Below are 26,165 nucleotides of genomic sequence, written 5' to 3' on the forward strand. Positions count from 1 at the left end.
TTTTCTAAGAAGTTGTTAAATCTATTATGTTAATTCTTCGTAATCAATCTAATTCTGATGCAAACTTTGTGCATGGCAATCATCTCGTAGATAAAAAGTATTTTTGATAACTGTTATGATGTATCCATAATCCGATACAATAAGACTTTCCCACGTTTTATATTCTTATAGTAATAATAACATATTATAGAAATAACAATGAAAAAAACTCTAAACAGTGAGCATGGAATAATTTTAGCAATTCGCATATGATAGCCACTACCACCTATTATGGAGAGAGGGCAGATGCCCAAGTAAACCATTTTTATTCTAATTGAAGGCCACATGAAAAAGAAAAAAAATGGTTATTTAGTTAGTTAGTTTACAATGAAAACTTTTTCGAATGGAAACTAGGCATATCATTCTTATTAACACATCTTTTCATAAAATATTTATATAAACATTGAAAACAAAAAGAAGAACTTAGAGGATTATTGAACATTTTAAGTAATAAACAAATAGTGTTTCAAAATTTTGTACTACCACTTTTCATTACGTTTTCGAAATAATAATATAATTATTTAGAGAAAATTATTACATAAGTAATATTTTTAAAATCGGCCTAGGCCTAGCTAATATGTATCTAAGTACGGCAATGAAATGAGGTATCTAGGGAAGGAAATTTGTTGAAGTTCCGGGTTCAATTCTATTTCGAACGAAGTCGTACTTGTGTGGCCGGCCACTTGAACTTGAGCTTTAAGCCAAACATTTTCCCGAGATGAGTGCTGAAAACTCATGCCAAAGAGTCTTATCTCATAGTCGGAGTTGACCCAAATACCGTAGCAATATGCATCTAGGGTCTATATAGGGATCCTAATTTTAAATTATGTCTAGATACACAAGCTTGTGTTTTTTTTCTTCTGCATCCTTTGTTAGTTACTTTAGGTACTAAAATTACTTCCACGTTGTAATATTCTTATAGAAAAAATAGCTATAAAACAAAGAAACATTCAGTTCTTTACAAAAAAAAAAGAAAAAAGAAAAGAAAAGAAGGCAGTACAACTTAAAAATCAGTCACTGAACAAAAAAGAAAAGAAAAGACATGTTTCTGCTTTTGAAGCCTCTCCTTTCTCTACAAGATTTATCTCTTAACCTCATCTCGGTAATGGTAAGGCATCTTCTCTCTTTCTTTATCTCTCTCGCCCTCTGTTTTTTATTTATTTATTTGTTATAATACACATATCTCCCATGTATATATAATATATTTCGTACAATTGTTTTACACTGAGATTAGTTTTTATTCTTTTGTCTATCATTATGAGAAGTTCCATGGAGAAATACTTAAAGCATCCGTGGATAGTGTGGGGATAAGCATGGACACTATGTGGAGAGAAACAAGGAGTGTACTCATAGTTCCAGTGTTCAAGTGTGTGGTAGCTATGTGTTTGGTCATATCATTATTGATTTTCATGGAGAGTGTTTACATGAACATTGTAGTACTCTACGTCAAGTTGTTTAACCGAAAACCTGAGAAGGTCTACAAATGGGAGGCAATGCAGGAAGATATGGAGCTTGGTCATCAAAACTATCCGATGGTCCTTGTCCAAATTCCAATGTACAACGAACGAGAGGTTCATGTTTTATTTTGACTCTTCGCTATCTCTTTATAGTATGCGTTATATATTAATTGGCAAGCAAGATTAAAAATAACATTTGATTTGTAAACAATTACATCTCATGCCAAGGCCAGCTTAATTTCTCTCTAAACCATGTTTACGAAAATATTATAGATATATCCTATATTTAATATGTTATAAATTGTCTTAAAATTTTAAATATATTTTTAGTCGAGGTGTTAGGCTACTCCATTTGCACAACATGCTAAAGAACGGGCTTGTCTCATACTAAACTATCTAAATTTATCATCAAATATTTACATACACTTCATATATTAATTTCTATTTATTATTTTAAACTTTACATGAATCTATATATACATTTTTGGAGCACAATTAACAAATAAATCCTGGAGTTGAGAACTATTTACAACTTATGCCATTAGCATTTATCATTAAGTTACAAAATTTAAATAAAAGATATTAACCAAACGATATCTTGTCTAATTTGTTTCTTAAAATCTTTACACAATCTTTCCATATATCTTCAAAAAACATTTCCTGAATTTTACTCTACAAAATATGCATAAATCCGATTAATAGCAAATATTTATATTAAAATTTTGCATAGTAATAAAAAATACTAATTTATAATAATCAAAATATTCACATAGAAAAATCATATACACATACATGAAAAAGAATTATATATATCATCATTTAAGCCGTTGCTTTATTTAAATAAAAAAAAAAACACAAAAAGTTGAAATCATATATTTTATATGATAAATTTAAAATATATATTAGTAGTATAAATTTAAAATCATTCAAGGAACGATATACCACGGGTAAGATCCTAAAATTATTAGATTTTATAATAATAAGAATTTATTTTCTTGGATTTTATAACACTAATAATTTAGCTAACGGGATTATATAGATGGGTTTATATGGGATGACGGGTTTGGATCGATATTAATAAAGAACAGTTTATCACATATGAAATCCTAAAATTAACAATCAAAATACAATTATACAACCTTAAACAAAAAACAAAATATACAATATTAACAAAACAAATATAACTTGAAATTTAAAAATTATAGTTATAAAAAAAATCGACCCACAGTATACTGCGGAATAAAATATTCAAAATTTTAAAATCTACCATACATCGTTACTTAAAAAAATGTATGTTTTCGAATCTATACTTCAAAAATTGAAACCTAAACAATAGTAATCATACACTAAATAATACATAGATAGATATCTACATTTAAAAATACAAATTAATATGCTATATTTTCAGTTAATCTTTAAAAAAATAACATTACATTTTTTTTTTAAATATAGCCCCGCGGGTTAAATTCTAGTATGAAATTTATAAATGAAAAAGGTTGTAATATTTTCATTTATTTAAGTATATTTATATACGAACTTTAAATAATACAATCTAGCTAATTTTTTGTCAGTGAATGAACTACTTTAAAATTGATTTTCTTAAACATTTAACCATATAACATAATATTGATCATAAAAGATCTCAAATTCAATATAATTAATTTTTAAAATCAGTTAAATGTTTCAATCATTACATTATAGTGTTTTAAACACATGTTATCTTTCTTGTTACTTATATAAAGATTACATATCTTTTCTTTAATAAAAAGAAAAAAAGAGATTACATATGTTTTCCTATTATTATATCCTAGAATAGTCCATAACAAAACTTCACTTTCTTTCTTACTAATCAACTGTTGTCGTATTAAAAGAAACCCACACGTGATTATTCCGTTAGCATGTTCCTTTCGTCTTTTAGTGCAAGTAACACCATCGGTTTCTCACCTGCTTTTTGCGGATGATAGTCTATTTTTTTGTAAGGCTAACAAGGATCAGTGTGGGGTAATCTTGGGGATCTTAAAGCAATATGAAGCGGTCTCGGGACAACAAATAAATTATTCCAAATCTTCGATCCAGTTTGGGCATAAGGTAGATGACGGTGTGAAGGAAGATATCAAATCTACCTTAGGTATCTCTAATATTGGTGGTATGGGTTCATATCTTGGGTTGCCAGAAAGTCTCGGTGGTTCAAAAACAAAAATTTTCTCTTTTGTTAGAGACAGATTACAGACAAGGATTAACGGATGGTCGGCAAAATTTTTATCAAAAGGTGGGAAAGAAGTGATGATTAAATCGGTAGCTGCGGCATTACCAACTTATGTTATGTCGTGCTTCAGACTACCGAAAACAATCACTTCTAAACTCACTAGTGCGGTTGCTAATTTCTGGTGGAGCTCGAATGGTGCCTCCAGAGGTATGCATTGGATGGCTTGGGATAAATTATGTATTAATAAATCGGAAGGAAGGATAGGATTTCGAAACGTCGATGATTTTAATTCGGCCTTACTTGCAAAACAGTTGTGGCGGTTGATCACGGTTCCGGATTCTCTCTTTGCGAGGGTTTTTAAAGGGCGGTATTATAGGAAATCCAATCCTTTGGAAAATATAAAGTCATATTCCCCATCGTATGGGTGGCGGAGTATATGCTCAGCTAGATCTCTGGTAAATAAAGGACTTATTAAAAGAGTCGGATCTGGGAATTCCATCTCAGTTTGGGAGGATCCGTGGATTCCAGCTCAATTCCCGAGACCAGCAAAAAGTAATGGATCTATTAATGACCCATCTTTAAAAGTTAACATGCTTATAGATAGTCGATCTAATTTTTGGGACATTGATCTCCTCAAAGCGGTCTTTGACCAGGAAGATGTCGAGTTAATAAGTGCCCTACCGGTGGGTGCGCCAACCAAAGAGGACACCTTGGGTTGGCATTTTACAAAATCCGGCAAATATTCAGTTAAGTCGGGGTATCATACCGCACGGTTGGATAAGTTGGAAACCAACTCATCTTTCATTGGGCCAGATTTCAATAAGCTAAAGGCTCATACTTGGAAAGTACAGTGTCCACCTAGGATACATCATTTTTTATGGCAAATCTTAACGGGGTGTGTACCGGTTACAGAGAACTTACGAAAAAGAGGAATTGATTGTGACACTGGTTGTGCCAGATGTGGTGCACTGGAGGAAACAGTCAATCATGTTGGTGTCGGATCCCGCACCAGAAGTACGAGACCAACCAAAGATTGCCGCGTGATCAAGATAATGGCCCATAAAGGATGAAGCCCATTGGACCCGCGAGCCAAAGGGACGGTCGAAGTGGTTGTCGCCATTTCGAGAATCCGAAGTGACTACACTGTGACACGAGTTCGCTGTAAAGGACACGGGTAAGACGGTTCACGGACACTTGGGCCGAAAGAGGCGAGGCCCATAAAGATCAGAGTCAACTCAAATTCAAACGTTAAGCATTAAAGCCGAAGAATCAAAACGGACACATTTAAGAAGAAATAATTGTGTTTAATTACTCATTTTAATGTCGTTTATCGGTGTATAAATATAGAGGCCGATGGCCATGTAAAGGGGATCTTGCTAAAAAAAGAGAGAAATATAGAGCAATTCTCGTATCAATTTACAAGTTCTTACGTATTCATTTTTGTCCCTCAAGAATAATCTTTCCCACTTAACAAAATACTTGAGTGTGTGAATCCGACATCCACATTTTGGCGCCGTCTGTGGGTAATATCAGGATTCTTGAGTGGTCAGATTTCTTCTTTTCTAACATTTCCGAGATAAGCGACAATGTCCGGAGGAGACGCCGTTGAGACATCATTGGCCGAAACCCTCAAAGCTATGCAGCAAACCATGTCGGACATATCACAAAAGTTCTCGGATGTGGAGAAGGCCGTCGATACGTTGCAAACATCCCAGGTATCTCTTAGTCAAAACGTCAATAATATACAAACTCGTGTTCGCTCTTTAAGTGCAGGAAACCCGGTGGGAACCCGAAGAGGGATATTCAACTCGCCAAGTTCCGCTGCACGAAATGAAACCAGCGAACAAACAACTCTCGGTGCTACTAATAATGTAGCTCAGACGTCGGAAGAAGAGACGCAGCTTGGGGATGAAGAACAACTTGCAGCTCAGTACGAGCAGGAGAACCTCGACCAGTTCGAGACCATGAGGAAGGTTAGCCAGGAATTAAAAGAAATGAAATCAAAATTTCATCAGGCTACAAGTTCGGAGCCAGACATCAATCGAGTCATTGAAGAAGCAAGGCGAACCCCTTTTATCCCGCAAATTGCAAGTTTGAGGATCAAAGATTCCCGGAAGCTCAAGTTGGACCCTTACAGCGGATTGGAGGATCCAAAAAGCTATCTTGCAGCCTTTCTGATCGCTGCAGGAAGAGTCGAATTGGATGAAGCTGATGAGGACGCAGGCTATTGCAAGCTGTTTTCGGAGAATCTATGTGGCCAAGCTCTAATGTGGTTCACCCAATTAGAGCCGGGTTCGATCAGCAATTTCGACGAACTGTCAGCCGTATTCTTAAAGCAATACTCTATCCTTATGGATAAAAGCGTTTCGGATGCCGATCTTTGGAACTTAACGCAAGGATCTAATGAGTCACTTCGAGTTTTCATCACCAAATTCAAAGGGGTGCTATCAAAACTCCCAAGAATCTCACAGCAATCAGCTTTATCTGCCCTACGAAAAGGATTGCGACATGATTCAAGGTTTAAAGAAGACTTAATACTTCATAAACCAGATACAATTCAGGATGCACTTTTCCGTGCAAACAATTGGATGAAGGTAGAAGACGAAAAAGAAAGTTTTGCCAAACGGAATAAACAAAAAAAGCCGGCAGTCACCGTCCCTACCAAGAAGTTCGAGCCTAGAGAGAGCAAAGGACCAAGGAAGTTTGGGTCGCAACCCTTCAACAATTCCGTCGGGAAGCATTTCCAAGGGAAAGGAAGATCAAACACTTGGGTCCGTGATGAAAGTCTATATTGCGACATTCATAAAGTAACCGGACATTTAACCAAGGATTGCAGCGTTCTTAAAAAGCACCTCGCAGAGCTTTGGGCTAGTGGTGATCTTTCTAAATTCGATATAAAAGATTTTGTGAAGGAATACCACGAAGCAAAGGAAAACTCCAAAGATCAAGATTCCAAAAGACCAAGGTTATCCAACGAGGAAGAACCGAGAAGTTCGAAGGGGAGGATCAATGTGATTCTAGGAGGTTCCAGATTTTGCGGAGATTCAATAAGTTCCATCAAAAAACATAGACGAAATGTCTTACTCAAAGCAAGCTTGAGTGAAGAAATTGATTTTCAAGGTGCTTCAATATCATTTAACGAAGAAGAAACGCGGCATCTCGAAAGACCGCATGACGATGCTCTAGTCATTACTCTTGACGTCGCAAACTTCGAAGTATCAAGGATCCTTATAGATACAGGCAGTTCGGTCGACTTGATCTTTTTAAGTACTCTAGAAAAAATGGGAATCAGCCGAGGAGACATAGTAGGACCCCCATCTCCGTTAGTTGCATTCACAAGCGAGTCAGCCATGTCTCTCGGAACAATCAAGCTACCGGTCCTTGCCAAGAAGGTATCGAAGATCGTGGACTTCGTTGTCTTCGATAAGCCCGCTGCTTACAACATCATCCTCGGGACTCCCTAGATTTATCGGATAAAAGCAGTCCCCTCTACATATCATCAATGCATCAAATTTCCAACACCAAATGGGGTGGAAACAATTCGGGGAGATCAAGAAGCTTCACGGACTTGTTACTTAGCTAGCCACCGTATGAAGATTCAATAGCAATTAACGAAGCCCGCAAAAGAAGGACTAAAAACAAAATTTCCTAGTGGGCAGAAGAAAGAGGATGTAGTAGTCGAAGTGGTATTGGAAGAAGACAAGCCAGACCGGAAAATAAGAATTGGAGCAACTTTGACTGGCCAAATAAAAGAAGCTTTGATCGAACTCTTAAGGAAAAACAAAGCATCATTTGCATGGTCAGCAGCGGACATGCCGGGCATAAATCCGAGTATAATTTGTCATGAACTAAACGTAGATCCAAGCTTCAAACCGGTGAAACAAAAAAGAAGAAAGCTTGGAGTGGAGCGGGCAAAAATAGTAAACGACGAAGTGGATAAACTCTTGAAGATAGGGTCCATAAGAGAAGTGCAATATCCGGAGTGGGTAGCAAACACTGTCGTTGTCAAGAAAAAGAATGGGAAAGATAGGGTTTGCATCGACTTTACAGACCTAAATAAAGCATGTCCCAAAGATAGTTTCCCGCTCCCGCATATAGATCGACTTGTAGAGTCCACCGCTGGAAATGAGCTGTTAACGTTCATGGACGCCTTCTCGGGTTATAATCAGATAATGATGAACCCCGATGATCAAGAAAAGACGTCATTTATCACAGATAGAGGTATCTACTGTTACAAGGTAATGCCTTTTGGTTTGAAAAATGCAGGAGCGACTTACCAACGGTTGGTGAACAAAATGTTTCACAATCACCTCGGGAAGACTATGGAAGTCTACATAGATGATATGTTGGTTAAATCGTTGAAGAAAGAAGATCATGTCAAACATTTGGAGGAATGTTTTGATATTCTCAATAAATATCAAATGAAGCTGAACCCGGCGAAGTGCACATTTGGAGTCCCATCCGGAGAATTTCTTGGCTATATCGTGACAGAAAGAGGGATTGAAGCCAATCCAAATCAAATTAATGCCTTTCTGAACATGCCATCTCCAAGAAACTTCAAAGAAGTACAACGGTTGACTGGGCGGATTGCGGCTTTGAACCGTTTTATCTCGAGGTCAACAGATAAGTCGTTGCCTTTCTACCAAATTCTAAAAGGGAACAAAGGATTCCTTTGGGATGAGAAGTGCGAAGAAGCTTTTGGGCAGCTTAAGGCATACTTAACCACTCCACCTGTACTGTCCAAACCGGAAGTAGATGAAAAACTTTACTTGTACGTATCAGTTTCAAACCACGCGGTTAGTGGAGTCTTGGTTCGGGAAGACCGTGGGGAGCAGAAACCAATTTACTACGTGAGCAAGTCAATGACGGATCCAGAAACCAGATACACAATGATGGAGAAACTCGCACTCGCGGTGGTAACTTCAGCTCGGAAGCTGCGTCCATATTTTCAATCTCATCCGGTTGAAGTATTAACTAACCAACCACTCCGAACAATACTTCATAGTCCAAGTCAGTCCGGACGTTTGGCGAAATGGGCGGTGGAATTAAGCGAGTATGACATAGAGTTCAAAAGCCGGATCAGTATGAAGGCTCAGGTCTTAGCAGACTTCCTGACCGAACTACCAATACCTGGAACGATAGAGCAACCGGAGAACCAAACTTGGAAATTATACGTAGACGGGTCTTCAACAAAGCAAGGATCCGGAGTGGGAATCAAGTTGGAATCTCCAACATCGGAAATTCTAGAACAGTCATTCCGATTGTTATTCAATGCCTCCAACAACGAGGCAGAATACGAAGCCCTTATTGCCGGACTTCGACTAGCACAAGGAGTTAGAGCTAAGGAAATATTGGCTTATTGCGATTCGAAATTAGTAGTTAACCAATTTAATGGAGACTATGAGGCTAAAGATTCAAGAATGGAAGCATACCTCGAAGTGGTGAAGGATCTATCTAAAAATTTCTCGAAATTTGAATTAATCCGTATACCTCGGGGAGAAAATACAACTGCAGATGCACTTGCCGCATTGGCGTCAACATCAGATCCTGAGTTAAAGAGAGTTATTCCAGTAGAATGCATCTCGGAGCGAAGCATTCAAGACAGCAAGGAAACCCTCGTCGTTACAAGGTCTCGAGCAGCGGCACGCGACCGTGGCGAACCAGAGATCGAACCGCCACCCAATAAACGAAGAAAGTCAAAGGGATCAAATACATCTAATAAGGAACCCGTTGTCCTAGCTGAAGAAATGATTCCAGAAACGATGTTAGAAACCGAGCCATTACTCGAGGAGAATATTCTTGAGCCAAACGAACATCCCGAACCAGAGCCACGGATATTTCACAAAGTTGACCAAATTCCGGCTAAAGACTGGGGGGCTGACTGGAGGGAGCCAATAAAGCACTACATCACGACAGGCGAGCTCCCAAAGAATAAATGGCAGGCCAGGAAAATGAAAGTCGTTAGCGCGAAATTTTGCCTATCAAAAGATGCGTTATATAGGCGAGGTGTTAGTGACCCTTACCTATTATGCATTTTTGGGCCCGAAGTCGAAATCGTCATGAGCGAAGTGCATGAGGGATTATGTAGAAGTCATTCATCAGGAAGAGCTATGGCTTTTAAAGTTAAAAGAATGGGGTACTTTTGGCCCACTATGATCACAGATTGTGTTAAGTTCGCCCAAAGATGCAAGCGCTGCCAACTCCATGCACCATTGATCCATCAACCGTCGGAATTATTCTCCTCCATTTCCGCCCCATACCCGTTTATGAGATGGTCAATGGACATCATTGGACCATTGCACAAATCAACTCGAGGTGTACAGTACCTTTTAGTCCTTACGGACTACTTTTCAAAATGGATTGAAGCTGAGGCGTATGTTGGTATCAAGGATTCGGCGGTGAAGACCTTTATTTGGAAAAACATTATATGTCGACATGGAGTTCCATACGAAATAGTCACTGATAACGGGCCACAATTCATTTCACACGAGTTTGATGCCTTTTGTGCGGACTGGGGAATCAAAGTTAGTTATTCTACTCCACGATATCCGCAAGGGAACGGACAAGCCAAAGCCGCGAACAAGACGATATTAAGCAATCTCAAGAAACGCTTAAGTCATCTAAAGGGAGGATGGTATGAAGAACTCCAACCCGTCCTGTGGGCTTATCGTACAACCCCTAGGCGACCTACAGGAGAAACTCCATTCTCTTTGGTTTATGGCATGGAAGCGGTAGTACCAGCTGAACTCAATGTGCCCGGACTTCGTCGAACAGAAGCACCGTTAAATGAGGAAGAAAATTCAGCAATGCTTAACGATTCACTGGATACTATAAATGAAAGGCGTGATCAAGCTCTAATTCGGATCCAGAATTACCAACAGGCAGCAGCCCGGTATTATAATTCTAAAGTTAAAAGTAGGCCGTTCTTCGTGGGAGATTACGTATTAAGACGCGTCTTTGACAATAAAAAAGAAGAAGGTGCTGGAAAACTTGGTATTAATTGGGAGGGACCTTACATTATTACCGAGGTGGTTCGAAACGGCGTTTATAGGTTAAAAGACCTAGAAGATAATCCAGTCAAGCGACCTTGGAATGTGATCAACTTAAAGAAGTTTTATGTTTAGAAGCTACATGCATCATTTATGTACATGAACTACGATTTGGCTTGATCCCGAAATGGGTACGTAGGCAGCTCGAAAACGAGTTCAGCTATTAATAAAGTTTTTGTTTTATTTCTTTATTAAAGGAAGAAGGTTCGGCTATGCGAACATACAAGAAATTGGAAATAAGCGTTTATTCAAAAAAAAAAGGGGCGAAGTGTCCCTCATCGTACACTTTGAACTACGAAATCCTCGTTGACGAGCAGAACACTTCAATTCCTTGACCAGCAAGATCGAGGATTGGCATCATACAGTCTGGAATTCGAGCAAAGTCAGAGATTCCAAGCTCAATCCACTCTCCGGGGTGAGATTCAAGGATGTGAAGATTTCTTGACACCATAGTAAGCCTGCGTTGCATCCGGTTAATCCTCTTCCGGAGCCTCCTCTTTTCCGACGTAAGCTTTCGGTGTTGAAGTTCAAGTGCCTCTATAAATGCCGTCGCTGTTCCTTGGTCTCTGATAGGTAAATCCCTGATCAAAGCACATGGGGCTCGGATTTGAGATCTCAAGAAGCCGCGAAGTGGAGGAGGCTGCCTGTTGGGCTCACTTGGAACATCTTCATTCATCATTCCGATTCTGGAGAAGTCGGGCATAGATTCTGAACAGCGTAGATTGAACTCCATGCCTGCTAAAATAAAAAAATGGTGAGGAGTAAAGGGGAGTTGAACCTATAATTTATAGGAACCCCATATCCTTAGCAAGCTACGGATTCTATCCAAGGAATGGAATGATTCGCGGAGAGATTTATGCCCTCGAACGGATCCTGCGTTAAAAGACGCATCTCGAAGAATATTTGGAAAAGAAGGAAAGTAACAAATATTTCCATAAATAAAAAGGGCCGAAGCCCATTACGAGTTTTTGTTTTTTAAAAAAAAAAGAGAAGTGAAGAAATTGGAGAACATTTATGGGAGAGGCTCAGGAACAGGCTCCTTCATCGCCGGTTTAGTCCTCGAAGTGGACGCCTTGTTTTTGGCATCCACTTCGGAACGATCCCGAAGGCGTTTCCGGCAGTCGCTGGCCTCCTCCTCCAAGTCCTCCTCCTCTTCATCGTCGGATGGAACGGCGAAGACGGGGGCGTTCACGGGACCCGGGACTCCTCTAGCGCGGAGATACATCCGAAGCATCTTCGGGATCTCAGCAACGGAGTCGAAGTTCCGCCACTCCCATTGAAAGGGATCACTCTCCAAGGCCCTTATCTTCCTTTCCACCCGAGCGACGCGACCCTCGAGCGTCTGCCTTTTGAGTCCCAGCCGCTGCCTCTCTTCACACAAGCGACGGTGCTTGTCGGCGACCTAGCGTAAAAATAAGTGAATAAGACGAAACAAGAAGTTTTAAATCAAAAACTTTAACATTTACCTTGTCAATGAAATCGCAGGCCTCTTTCTTCTCCTTCGGAGGAAAGTGAAAGACGGCGTGAGGAAAGAGAACGCCGGCCGGTTCAAAGCCGTCGCCGGATAAGAAGAGTGGACTGCCGGGATCAACGGGGGCTATTTCTTCGTTTTCCATTTTTAAAATATTTCTCAAGAGAGATTCTATAGTCATGTTTAATAAAGCCTAGAGGTAGGTAAGCCTTTATTTATAATGATTTAGGGTTTGTCTTGGAAACATAAATTCATTAATGGTAGCGTGCCCAAGTGGTTTAAACCATTTTTGGAAAATCGAGAAAAGGCAATTATTGCATTAAAAGACGAGCCGTTTTCCCTGAGAAAGGAAAAGGCAACCGTCGCATTAACTACAAAAGTTTCTAAGGCCCAAGCCTGACAAGTTTACCGAGTTGACTAAACCCGAAGTGGGGAACTCGCTTTAAGCCGAGCTCAGCTCTCGCATTCTAAAGAGAAAGGTCTGATCAGCCTAAAAATCTCGAAAGCATTGCCACAAGGCCACAAAAGGTTGAAAGCGGACTTTGCAAACCCGCATTTAATTTTAACCAAACCCCCTTGGGTCACAACCTAGAAAGGTTTAAAAGCCTCCTCAGGCAAATATCTTGTTCAAAAGAAAATAATAATAAAGCCTCCTTAGGCAAAAACAAGTGTGAAATTAAGTCTTAAAAATAAAGGGACAATCCCCAATTTAAAGTGGACACAGCCACTACGGAGCAGCAGCCACCTCGGAGTCCGGCTCAACAGTCGAAACTTCATTCACGTCCTTGGCAGCTGCTTGATCAGATGAAGCTTCCTGACCACCCTCCACGGTACAACCAACCTCCGGAGTGACCTCCGACACCATAGGAGCTACGGGCGGGACAACGTCCTCCGCCCCACTTGAGCCTAGGAATAATAACTCCAGTCAATCAAAGGTGCAAGAAAAGGAAAGGTAATAAATGTCAGGAGCCAAGCATTACCTGCCCAGTCTAAACCTGATTCGCTTATAGGAGGCGATTCGGTGAAGAATTCCTCGAAGTCCTGAGGGTTGAAGGTCGAAGTAGGAAGAGCTGCCAAGCGACTCCGCTTTTCAGAAAGATTAGCCGATAGTTCGGTTCTCTCTTGATCCTCGGAGAAATCTGCATCATGGATTTGATCCAGCAGGATCAGGTTGCTCTCATGCTCCTTGATGTCAGATTCCAAGTCAGACCTAGCCTTCTCAGTCTGCATGAATCGGATGGCCCCTTGGATCAACTCCATCCCGCGTCCCTTGACCTCTTTTCTGGCTTTTGATGCCGACCTCGCCAACTCGGAGTCACGCAATTTGGCGATCGCCTTGTATTTCGCGTTGAGCTCGATGAGTTGGTTGTTCAGGGAATCAGCGTTTGATTCGGACTCTTGAAGCCTACCTTGAATACCAGAAAACTCTTCCTGGAGTTTGAAGTTCTGGTCGTACTGACCCTGCAGCTCCCCCTTTATCTGCGCAAGCTCAGATGTTAAATTGTCGACTTTGTCCTCCAGATCATGCTTGGAGCCGGCAGAAGAACTGAGTTCGGCCTCAAGGGCGGAGAGTTTCTTTGTCAACATGTCAATCTCCTTCTCCCGGCCAATGACCAACCCTTCGTAATGTTCGATCATGTCGTTAAATTCGCTTTGAGCCTGGTGTTATACATGAACCCGGGATGACGAGTCAGTTCGCAGAATGGCAATACAATAAAAAAATATATACATAAAAGAAAGCGGGACTAACCCGAGATGAGTGATGCGCGTGAAGCAAATAACGTTCACGAATCGCAGGGCGCCATTTGTTGAAATCTGGCAAGATCGAACCCGAACGGGTCTTGAAGCATCGGAAGACGCTGCCTTCTGTCTCCATAGCTGCGAAGAAGGAAGAATTGTAAAAATTGGAATTTTAATAAAGACAAAAGTTTAAGTGTGTGTAAATCACCAAACCTGAAAGCGATTTGACTTGAGGTACAAGAGCAGGCTTCAGCCTCGAGGAAGCATCTCGAGATTCAGAATCTCCTTTTTTCGGAGACGCGCTCCGGGCGGTCTTTCCACTATCAGGCTGGGAAGAGGAGGACATGTCAACCGGTCGTGGAGGACCCATTGGTTCAGAAGGAGGGGATGACCGAGGTGAGCGGTCAGTCCGGGCCCTTGACTTTTCCCTCTGCGGGGAAAGATCACTGCGGGAGGACTTGTCTCTCTTTCGGCGAACCAAGTTCTTAATTGGCTCGTTACTAAAATCATCTCGGGAAGGACGAGGTGAATCACGGCGAGGAGATCGATCCCTCCGAGGAGAACGTGAGTCGCGACGATCGCGACGAGGAGTTAATCTGAAGGAAGCGACAGATCGAGCTCCCTCAGTGCTGCCATCATCAACCAGCAAGGTTCTACTGTAGTCCTTCTTGTCTATAGAAGTCGCGAGAAACTTTTTCTTCTCCTCGCAAGCCTCAGCCATCGGCTTGGAGAGCAACTTGCGCTTGGCCGCAAGGGCCCGAGATGACATTCCCTGAGTTGAGGGAGGGGGAGGAATTTGGTGAAGATGACCAGGCGGACTCATCCTGAGTCTGTGGTTAGCTTCCAAGAATCGTTCAAGAGTGAAGGAATTCCAAAGGGTTTCCCCTTCAAGAATTATTTTGAAGAATTCGATGAACTCTTCGGATGGGAGGTTGGAAGCGATGAAAGCTGCGAAATGAAACAACGGTGTTAGTCAATAAAGATAAAGAAACAAACCAAGAAGGATACGGGCAACCTAATCACTACCGGGTTTCGTAGACCACTTCGAAGGGAGAAAATCAGCGAGATTTCCAATCGAAGCGGGGGTTTTCTTAATTAGAAACCAAGGATGATGCCAATTTTCATCCTTGTTCGGAAGATGTGAAATGATGTTCCTGTTGGCATTGGGATATGCTGAGAAATATCCCGTTTTCTTTGATGAACTTCTCACGCTCAGAAGCTCGTTAAGTTCAGCAACTCCGATAACATAACCGGCCTCCGCCGCGACTGTTATAATTCCAAGAATAGTACGGAGAAGATTGGGGGTTAATTGAGGAAGAGCGATTTCAAGAGCCGCTAGGTATAAAATTAGGGCTTCGGGAAGAGGAAAGGTCAGCCCGCAACCCTTGAAATAAATCTCATACACACAGAAGAAACCATCGCGATGGTTCTCTGGAGATTCTGTGGGAGAAGCTATTTGTGCTTCCGCCATAATTTCCGGCGGAATCCGGCAAAGCTCTCTCAATCGCTCGAGGGATTGAAGAGTACAAGTGGACCTATAGTGCGGACCGGCAATGTCACCAGGGCGGGTGCACTCGTCGTTACTAGAACGCCTCTCGTCAAAAGATGGAGACTCGGGTCTATCGGAATCAGAAGTCATTGGGAAGAAAGAAAAATTCAAGATCCGGCGAAGAAAGGTTTTGGTGAAGGAACGAAGAGAGAGGTTTTGATTAAAGTACAAAAGTAAAAGAAGAGAGTAATGATGAAAAGAAGTTACCTCAAGCTAATGATGAAACCGCCTCGGAAGTCGTGTGGGAAGTGGGAAGGTTTTTCCCGTTTTAATAGTAATTAATCAATATACGGTCATAATGATGACAGATGTCACTCGGTTAAAAATGGATAGTGCCAAAATTAAAGGAGTGATGGGATTTTCGGCGGGAAATCAGAAAGATTCTCGAGCGCAATCTTTGGCCACTTGAGCATTTAAAGTCCTCCGAACTGGAATAGCACTTCGAAGAACTTGGGGGGCTAATTGTTGGTGTCGGATCCCGCACCAGAAGTACGAGACCAACCAAAGATTGCCGCGTGATCAAGATAATGGCCCATAAAGGATGAAGCCCATTGGACCCGCGAGCCAAAGGGACGGTCGAAGTGGTTGTCGCCATTTCGAGAATCCGAAGTGACTACACTGTGACACGAGTTCGCTGTAAAGGACACGGGTAAGACGGTTCACGGACACTTGGGCCGAAAGAGGCGAGGCCCATAAAGATCAGAGTCAACTCAAATTCAAACGTTAAGCATTAAAGCCGAAGAATCAAAACGGACACATTTAAGAAGAAATAATTGTGTTTAATTACTCATTTTAATGTCGTTTATCGGTGTATAAATATAGAGGCCGATGGCCATGTAAAGGGGATCTTGCTAAAAAAAGAGAGAAATATAGAGCAATTCTCGTATCAATTTACAAGTTCTTACGTATTCATTTTTGTCCCTCAAGAATAATCTTTCCCACTTAACAAAATACTTGATTGTGTGAATCCGACATCCACAAATCACACACTCTTTCAGTGCCATCCTGCAAGACAGGTTTGGGCACTTTCTCAGATTCCTACGGTTATGGGAACTTTTCCCACAGATTCTATTTTTGCAAACTTGGATCATTTATTTTGGAGAATACCATCGGAGTTTGATTCTATAGCTTTTCCTTGGATTATTTGGTATATTTGGAAAGCACGGAATGAAAAATTGTTTGAAAATGTGGATAACGATCCGTTAGAGGTTTTACGGTTAGCGGAAAGAGAGGCACAATTGTGGCACTCAGCTCAAGTGGAGCTTCATACTGAAACTCAGGCTTCAGTGGAATTTCCAAATCGGCCTCAAACGAGGGGGGTGTCCCTAGATTCGGATTTTACAGGATTCCGTTGTTTTGTGGATGGATCCTGGAAAGACAGCGACAAGTTTTCCGGGATAGGGTGGTTTTGTACACCATCAAACGGTGAGCCATCAACAATGGGAGCTGCCAACCTCCGTAGAAGCCTATCTCCGCTACATGCCGAATTCGAGGCCCTCCTTTGGGCGATGAAGTGTATGATTGGTGCAGATAATCAAGAGGTAGCATTCCTTACAGACTGTTCTGACCTGGTGAAGATGGTGTCTTCCCCAACCGAATGGCCGGCTTTCTCAGTGTATCTGGAGGAATTTCAGAGCGACAAGGAAGAGTTCTCTACTTTCTCTTTATCTTTAATTTCTCGTTGTGCAAATGCAAAAGCGGATAATCTGGCACGAAAAATTCGTACGGAATCGCTTCATATCACTTATGTAAACAACATTCCACAAGAATGGCTCTTTTGAGTACTATTTAATTACAGATGACAAAAAAAAAAAAATAACACCGACTCCACTTCTTACTCTCTTTGTCTCATATGTCAACTAGCATATAATTAAGTTGTTTGTTTGATTTTTCAAACTTCTTTAATATGAAAAAATTAAGTTATGCTGACAAAATAATTTTGAATCTGCAGGTCTTTGAATTATCTATAGGTGCTGCGTGCAGACTAACGTGGCCATCGGACCGCCTAATCGTTCAAGTTTTAGATGATTCTACCGATCCAGCCATCATGGTCCGTTCTTAATAAACTCTTCATGGACAGAGTTCGCTAGCTAATAAAACTTTTTAAAATAATAAACATACCAATGACATATATGACTTATGCCATTGTTAATCATTATTGAGTTAAATTTCAGGAACTGGTGAGCATGGAATGTGCAAAATGGGCATCAAAAGGCATTAACATAAAGTATGAGAGGCGAGACAACAGAAATGGCTACAAGGCTGGAGCTCTTAAGCACGGCATGAGACACAGCTACGTCAAGCACTGCAACTATTTGGCCATCTTTGATGCTGATTTCCAGTCCGAGTCAGACTACCTCCAACGCTCTATCCCCTTTCTTATCCACAACCCTGAGGTCGCTCTAGTTCAAGCTCGATGGAGATTTGGTATGTACATCTATATAACAACAACATAAAAACTTCTAGGTATTTTAAACATGTCTAGTAATATAATTCATTTTAGGAATTATAGGTTTCCAACAACAACTCGATTAGTAATAAATAGAGAAGTTCATGGCCTTTATTTAAAATGTTAGATATAACTCCGTTTTCAAAGTGTAACATTCTAAAAAAAGCTGACAGTGAAAGATCAAAATGGTAAATAATCAACTAATCAAGTATATATAATATCATTGGTTAAAAATATGCTCCTTGCATATATTAATTAGTTTTGAGATAAAAACTTAATGTGAATGTGGTTCATGATATATATGAATATGATTCGGTCATGCAGTGAACGCGAACACATGCTTAGTGACGAGGATGCAAGAGATGTCTCTCAACTACCATTTCATGGCAGAGCAACAATCTGGATCCACAAGACATGCTTTCTTTGGCTTTAATGGTATATAAAACATTACATTAATTAATAAAAGATTCAAACATTTCATATAATGGGATTTATATATATGCAGGAACTGCGGGAGTATGGAGAATGGCGGCGATGGAAGAAGCTGGAGGATGGAAGGACCGGACGACGGTAGAGGACATGGACTTGGCCGTTCGTGTTGGTCTTCTTGGTTGGAAATTTATCTTCGTCAATGACCTCGAGGTAATTTATTCCCTTTCTGTAAATTTGTAATTTATATGGCTAGAATGTTTCTGGAAGATTAAATACTGTTTTAAACTCAATTTTGTTGTTGCATAAGTTAACATATAATAAACAAATTAGTTTCAATTTTCTAGTGTTTCTTTTTTGGTAAAATGTAAAAGCAATTAGGCTATTCACAACTATATAGTGTATGCATTTCGTGTGGCTTTCTAAATAAGAATGCTTATAATCATTGTAAAACAAAAATTAATTGTGGTTGTAGGTGAAAAGCGAGCTACCAAGCCAATTTAAGGCCTTTAGATTCTAGCAACATCGGTGGTCTTGTGGTCCAGCCAATCTTTTTCGGAAAATGACGATGGAAATTATTCACAATAAGGTCTTTTACCATTTACTTTATTTCATTTTCAGACACACATTTCCCACGTGCCAACTACATTTTTGTTGGCTCATCCTTAGCGACAATTTGAAAAGGGGCAAGTTTCTAACCATTGCCAACCAAACAAAAACACATACCTAAAAGGGGACAACGACATTTTTTTGGCTCATTTACCAATGACTACCTTGATAAAATCTTCTGAATTACCATCTACCTAATTATCTCATATTATACTTTTTTGAGCTAATCTTGATAAAATCTTATGAATTCAGGTTGGTTGAACCAAAGTGGAACCCAACATTGAAATTTTCTTTTATTTCTAAACTCAAATAAGAGGTGTATGATAGAGTAACCATAAACTAATTAAAAACTTATGATAAGCAGAAAGTGAAGATTTGGAAGAAGTTTTACGTGATCTACAGCTTCTTTTTCCTACGGAAGATCATAGTCCACTTCTTCACTTTCTTCTTTTACTGTGTCATCCTTCCTACAAGTGTCTTCCTTCCCGAAGTCAAAATTCCGAACTGGTCGACTATATACGTTCCTTCTATCATCACCCTCTTCAGTGCCATCGCCACTCCAAGGTTAGTACTATATATCCTATAACGACCACATTTATGCACTCTATATATTACCTCAATTACATTTTTACTATGAATTATTGGTAGATCATTCTACCTCGTGGTTTTTTGGATCTTATTTGAAAATGTAATGGATATGCACCGGACCAAGGGAACTTTGATTGGCTTATTTGAAGGAGGAAGAGTCAATGAATGGGTTGTCACAGAGAAATTAGGAGATACTCTTAACACTAAGCTACTTCCCCGGAATGGGCGACTTCTGAAAAGGTATATTAACCAAAACGAAAGAAAGAAAATCAAAAAATTTGAAAAGAAAGAATATCAATTAATTAACATAAATTTTGACGTAATCCAGACTTAGGAGACTCAAACTAGTTAATAGCATTTGTTATTTGTTAAATTTTTATTTCTTAAAATGATATTTTTGTTGAATAAATTTAATATTCATTCAAAAAGAAATATACGTACGTAATGTAGTGATTTATTCGCATTAGACTAGCAAAACTCCTTTTTTGTGTGTAAAAAGGTTAGAATGAAGAATAAATAAAACAATATTTATGGATACTAATGAGTGAAAGAAAATGTTTTGTTGCAGAGTAAATTTGAAGGAGATGATGATGGGTATATACATATTATGTTGTGCCTGCTACGACTTTGCCTTTGGGAACACATATTTATATTTGTATCTCTTCATGCAAGCCACTGCTTTTCTCATCTCCGGAATTGGCTTTGTTGGAACTTAACACGACTCATATGAAAATCTTCTACTTTGTAATCAAGTATATGTGCAATAACCATTCTCATGTTGATAAAATTGTGAATCCATTTTTTTAGCATGATGTAATTTGATATGTATAATTAAGTGCTTTTGTCCAAATACATTATTTCTTAGTTCAGATATTATTGTCCATATATATCTATAAAGAGATTTCTGATTCAGTCTATGATGTTATGGGTAGGTTGGTTGAAGAATATTAATTTTCTTTCAAGAACATAATTGAGAGTTTCCCATCATCTCAGGTTGGGACATTATCTCAGACAGAGCAAAACCAAGTTGATTCGAACGCATTATTTTGTATTTTCTTCATTCATCTAATAATTAAACGGATATTTATTGTTGGAAGTAAGCTTGAAGGTTAAGTAACTTGAAGAGCAAGTTACTTAAAAGGAAAAAGGAAATTAAGCTTTATTATTCTAGGAGTTATCTAGAATAATTGTATTAGGAGTTATCTAATACAAATCCTAGTTGTATTAGGATTAGGTCAAAGCTTTTATTATATAAGGATGTATCTAGGTTGTGATACAACTTATGAGTTTGAGAACTTTAGGTTTTGAGGGATTTTCCTAAAGAAATAATAAGAGAGTTATTCTTAAGATTGTGTGTTCTTATTCTCATACCTATTCTAGATTTGGTATCAGAGCTTGAAGATCAAAGATGGCGGAACTCGCCGTGACGACGGGAACGCCAAAGGAAGGAGGAAGCTCTTCTTCTATCAAATGTCCTATGCTCAACTCAACAAACTATACGGTATGGGCCATGGGGATGAGGATTTGTCTCAGAGTTCATAAGGTTTGGGATACCATAGAAGAAGGATCAACTGACGCTGAGAAGAATGATATGGCAACAACACTCTTGTTTCAATCAATACCCGAGGCTTTGGTTTTACAAGTTGGTGAATTAAACACTGCTAAGAAGGTGTGGGACAAAATCAAAGAAAGGCACATGGGTGCAGAGAGGGTTAAAGAGGCGAGATTGTAAACCCTAATGAATGAGTTTGATCGTTTGAAGATGAAAGAAACTGAAACCATCGATACCTTTGCAGGAAGGCTATCTGAAATAGCATCAAAGTCCGGAGCCCTAGGAGTTAACATTGAAGGCTCAAAGCTTGTTAAGAAATTTTTTAAAAGTCTTCCTCGTAAGAAATATATACACATAGTGGCGTCTCTTGAACAAGTCTTAGATCTTAAGGCTACAACTTTTGAAGACATTGTTGGACGACTCAAAGTATATGAAGAACGTGTCTTTGAGGAAGAAGAAGAAACTCAGGAAGATCATAACAAGTTGTTGTATGCAAACAATGAGTCCCAACAAGGAGGGTACAATCGAGACTACAATAGTGATTTCAGAAACAGAGGACGTGGTGGCCGATTTTACCCTAGAGGCAGAGGTCGTGGAAGATATAATGAAGCTAAAGATACATCCAAAATCACTTGTTATCGATGTGATAAAACAGGTCATTACGCCTCTAATTACCCGGATCGTTTACTTAAGCTACAAGAAACTCAAGAAACAAACACCAATGAGACTCAACACGCAGATGAACTGTTAATGCATGAAGTGGTGTTTTTAAATGAGAAGAACTGTATGCCAAGTAAATTTGAAACAAATACTGAAGAGGGTAACATCTGGTACCTTGACAATGGCGCTAGCAACCACATGACAGGAGATCGCCGATACTTTACAAAGATTGATGATTCAATTACCGGGAAAGTTCGTTTTGGTGATGACTCAAGAATTGATATACAGGGAAAAGGATCAATATCCTTTTTGGACAGAAACGGTGATTCAAGAATCATATCAAATGTTTACTACATTCCGGACTTAAAAGAGCAATATCATCAGTCTTGGTCAAGCAACAGAATCCGGCTGCGATATAAGAATGAAAGGAGACATTCTAACTATGCATGATCAAGAGGGAAAATTAATTGTCAAGGCTAGCAGATCTCAAAATCGGTTATACAAGGTTTGCATGAACTTGAAAGAGACTGCACGTCTATATCTCACAACAATGAGTAAATCAAGTAAATGGCATTCAAGACTGGGACATGTTAACCTTGAGACAATAAGGAACATGATACAAAAGGAATTGGTCGAAGGAATTCCAAAAATACACATTGAGAAGGAGACTTGCGGCTCATGTCTACTCGGGAAACAGACACGACAAGTGGTTCCGCAGTCAACATCTTTCAGAGCAAGCAAGAGGCTTGAGCTCATACATGGAGATCTCTGCGGACCTATAACACCAAGTACAATGGCAGGTAATAGGTATGTTTTTGTTCTCATTGATGATCACTCTAGATATATGTGGACTGTTTTGTTGAAAGAAAAAAGTGAAGCTTTTAGCAAGTTCAGAAAATTCAAAATCATGGCAGAAGAAGAATCGGGTGAGAAGATACAAGTCTTTAGAACTGACAGAGGTGGTGAGTTTATATCACAAGAATTCAACTCGTTTTGTGAAGAATCTGGTATAATAAGGCATCTCACTGCTCCTTATACTCCTCAACAAAACGGAGTTGTTGAAAGGCGTAATAGAACCTTATTGGAAATGGCGAGGAGTATCATGAAGCACATGCATGTACCAAATTATCTATGGGGCGAAGCAATAAGACATTCCACATATCTTCTTAATCGAGTTGCTACAAGAACAGTTAAGGATAAGACTCCATATGAAGGCTTTAAACTCCGAAAACCAAACATTGAACATCTGCGAGTCTTTGGATGCATCGGGTATGCAAAAGTTGAAACACCACATCTAAGAAAACTGGATGATAGATCACACATTCTTGTCCATCTAGGGACTGAACCAGGCTCTAAGGCATATCGCCTATTGGATCCACAAAGTCGTCGGATTGTGGTAAGCAGAGATGTTGTTTTCGACGAAACCAAAGGATGGAACTGGAGTGTTAACAACTTTGAGAAGCAACATGATGAAATCTTCACAGTTACTCTTGGAAATTTCGGGAATCATGGTATTCAAGGCACAGAGGATAATGGCGGAACAGAGGAGGTAGGTGAAACAGAGCAGAATGTGACAAGCTCAGATGATGACGGGTCCGTATCTGAAACTTCTGTTGATCATGAAACAGAAGACACACATGTTCAAACTCCACCAGTTTTACGACGAACAGAGAGAGTAATCACTAAACCCAAGTATCTTGAAGATTACGTTTTGATGGCTGAAGAAGAAGGTGAAGTTTTGCTTTTGTGTTTAAATAATGAGCCAAGGAGTTTTTACGAAGCAAAATTTTCTAAAGAGTGGATGTGTGCTTGTGAAGAAGAAATTGGTTCTATTGAAAAGCTTAAGACATGGAACCTTGTTGACTTACCAATAGGAGCAAAACCAATTCGTTTAAAATGGGTGTTCAAGCTCAAGAAGAATTCTGATGGGAGTATAAACAAGTATAAGGCTAGACTCGTTGCTAAAGGGTACGTACAACAATATGGGGTAGACTTTGAAGAAGTATTTGCTCCTGTAGCACGAATCGAAACGATTAGAGTTCTCATTGAGCTTGCAGCCTCTCATGGATGGGAAATACACCACTTAGACGTCAAGACAGCTTTCTTACACGGAGAACTTAAGGATACAGTCTATGTGTGTCAACCGGAAGGTTTTGAGAAAAAGGGAAGTGAAAATAAGGTATACAAGCTCAACAAAGCACTCTATGGGTTAAGGCAGTCTCCAAGAGCATGGAATAACAAACTGAATCACATCCTTTGCGAACTACAATTTAAGAAATGCTCTAAGGAGCCATCCGTGTATCGAAAGGAGACTAAAGAACATCTTCTGGTCATAGCTGTGTACGTCGATGACCTATTTGTTACAGGAACAAGTCTTGAAGTCATTAAAGAGTTTAAAGAGGAGATGTCTTCTAAGTTTGAGATGAGTGATTTAGGGAAACTAACCTATTACCTTGGAATCGAAGTCATTCAACATAATGGAGGAATAGCTTTGAATCAAAATAGGTACGCTCTCAAAATTCTTGAAGAATCTGGTATGAAAGATTGTAATCCAGTTCGTACGCCTATGGAAACCGGTCTTAAAGCATCCAAGTCAGAACATGAAAAGGAAGTTGATGCAACAGTTTATAGAAAGAATGTGGGTTGTCTCAGGTACCTTCTTCATACAAGACCAGACTTATCATATTGTGTTGGAATTCTAAGTAGATACATGAAAAGTCCAAGAGAGTCACATGCCGTGGCAATGAAGCAGTGCTTGAGATACTTAAAGGGAATAACCTCTCTTGGACTAACGTTTAAACGGAGCAAGGAGGAGCCAAGGCTAATAGGCTATAGTGATAGCAGCCACAACGTTGATCCGGATGACGGTAAGAGTACAATGGGTCATATTTTCAATCTTGGTGAGAGTCCCATATCGTGGTGTTCGCAGAAACAAGACGTTGTAGCATTATCATCTTGTGAGGCAGAATTCATGGCAGGAACTGAGGCCGCAAAGCAAGCCATTTGGCTCCAAGATTTGCTAAGTGAAATCACCGGGACAGCTTGTGAAAAGGTTACCATATTGATCGATAACCAGTCAGCCATTGCCTTGACAAAAAACCCGGTATTCCATGGGAGAAGTAAGCATATACATAGGAGATACCATTTCATAAGGGAGTGTGTCGAGAATGGGCAAATAGAAGTGGTACATGTTCCGGGAGACGAGCAAAAGGCGGATATTCTAACTAAGGCACTTGGGAGAGTCAAGTTTAAAGAAATGAGGGAGCTTCTTGGAGTTCAAGATATTGTGAAAGAAGACTTCAAGCTTAAGGAGGAGAATGTTGGAAGTAAGCTTGAAGGTTAAGTAACTTGAAGAGCAAGTTACTAAAAAGGAAAAAGGAAATTAAGCTTTATTATTCTAGGAGTTATATATAATTGTATTAGGAGTTATCTAATACAAATCATAGTTGTATTAGGATTAGGTCAAAGCTTTTATTATATAAGGATGTATCTAGGTTGTGATACAACTTATGAGTTTGAGAACTTTAGGTTTTGAGGGATTTTCCTAAAGAAATAATAAGAGAGTTATTCTTAAGATTGTGTGTTCTTATTCTCATACCTATTCTAGATTTATTTATATCGCAAAAGCGTGTTATATTGACTAAATAATGTGTTATATATAGATTTTCTTTCGGCGGAAAGAAAGGGTACATTCATTTGATCTTGTTCTTTATGGATCGAAAAAAGAATTAGACTAGATCCACATGAACCTCCTGATAATATTTTACTGATATTATTTTGCTATTTAACTAACAGTTTAACATTCGTTAGTTATCTGACCCAATAAATATTTGTATATTGTCATTTTCCAATATTTTATTTTGTTTTGGTTAATTACTCAATTATGAGTTTTTCAATAAATTTTTAACATAATTTATATATGTTTAGATTTCTGCAAAATACCCCAAATTTGAATGTCTTTGTAAGTAACTTTTTTCTCGTTTAATATGACGTTTATATCCTTCGTAGTAGCCAAAAACTGAAAAATTGGACGAAACGTTTTTAATTTTGTAGATACACTTTTTCGTTTTTTTTTTTGGTTAAAGAGAAACTTTAAATCTTTTGTATGTATATTAGTTACACTAAGATAGATAAACGTGTTATTTGTCCAAAAAATATAAAAATAAAAAGATAAACGTGTTCATGCTCAGACGAAATCATTTCTTCAATATTCTTACACCCAAATTAAATGTATAACTCTTGGTCTTGGTTTTCTATTTCCAAAATAGTAAAACATTTCTCACACTTTTCACAACAATTTATCTCGTTATCTTCTCTGATTTACTCGTCGTCTCTCGAAATCTATTCTCTATTCACTTTATATTCGC

General features: G+C 39.2%; 1 protein-coding gene across 1 annotated transcript; it reads left to right on the forward strand.

The window, feature by feature from the left end:
• The first annotated feature begins 999 nt into the window (after nucleotides 1-999).
• Nucleotides 1,000-20,403, forward strand: LOC9299210 (probable mannan synthase 15). The gene is given in 10 exon segments (XM_021021172.1): nucleotides 1,000-1,147; nucleotides 1,305-1,610; nucleotides 17,463-17,561; nucleotides 17,686-17,938; nucleotides 18,285-18,395; nucleotides 18,466-18,602; nucleotides 18,865-18,978; nucleotides 19,363-19,562; nucleotides 19,647-19,826; nucleotides 20,155-20,403. Coding segments are annotated over 10 exon segments (1,614 nt in total). The 5' UTR covers nucleotides 1,000-1,081; the 3' UTR covers nucleotides 20,303-20,403.
• The last annotated feature ends 5,762 nt before the right edge of the window (nucleotides 20,404-26,165 follow it).

The sequence above is a fragment of the Arabidopsis lyrata genome (assembly GCF_000004255.2).
Source record: "Arabidopsis lyrata subsp. lyrata unplaced genomic scaffold ARALYscaffold_9, whole genome shotgun sequence".
NCBI classification, from domain to species: Eukaryota; Viridiplantae; Streptophyta; class Magnoliopsida; order Brassicales; family Brassicaceae; genus Arabidopsis; species Arabidopsis lyrata.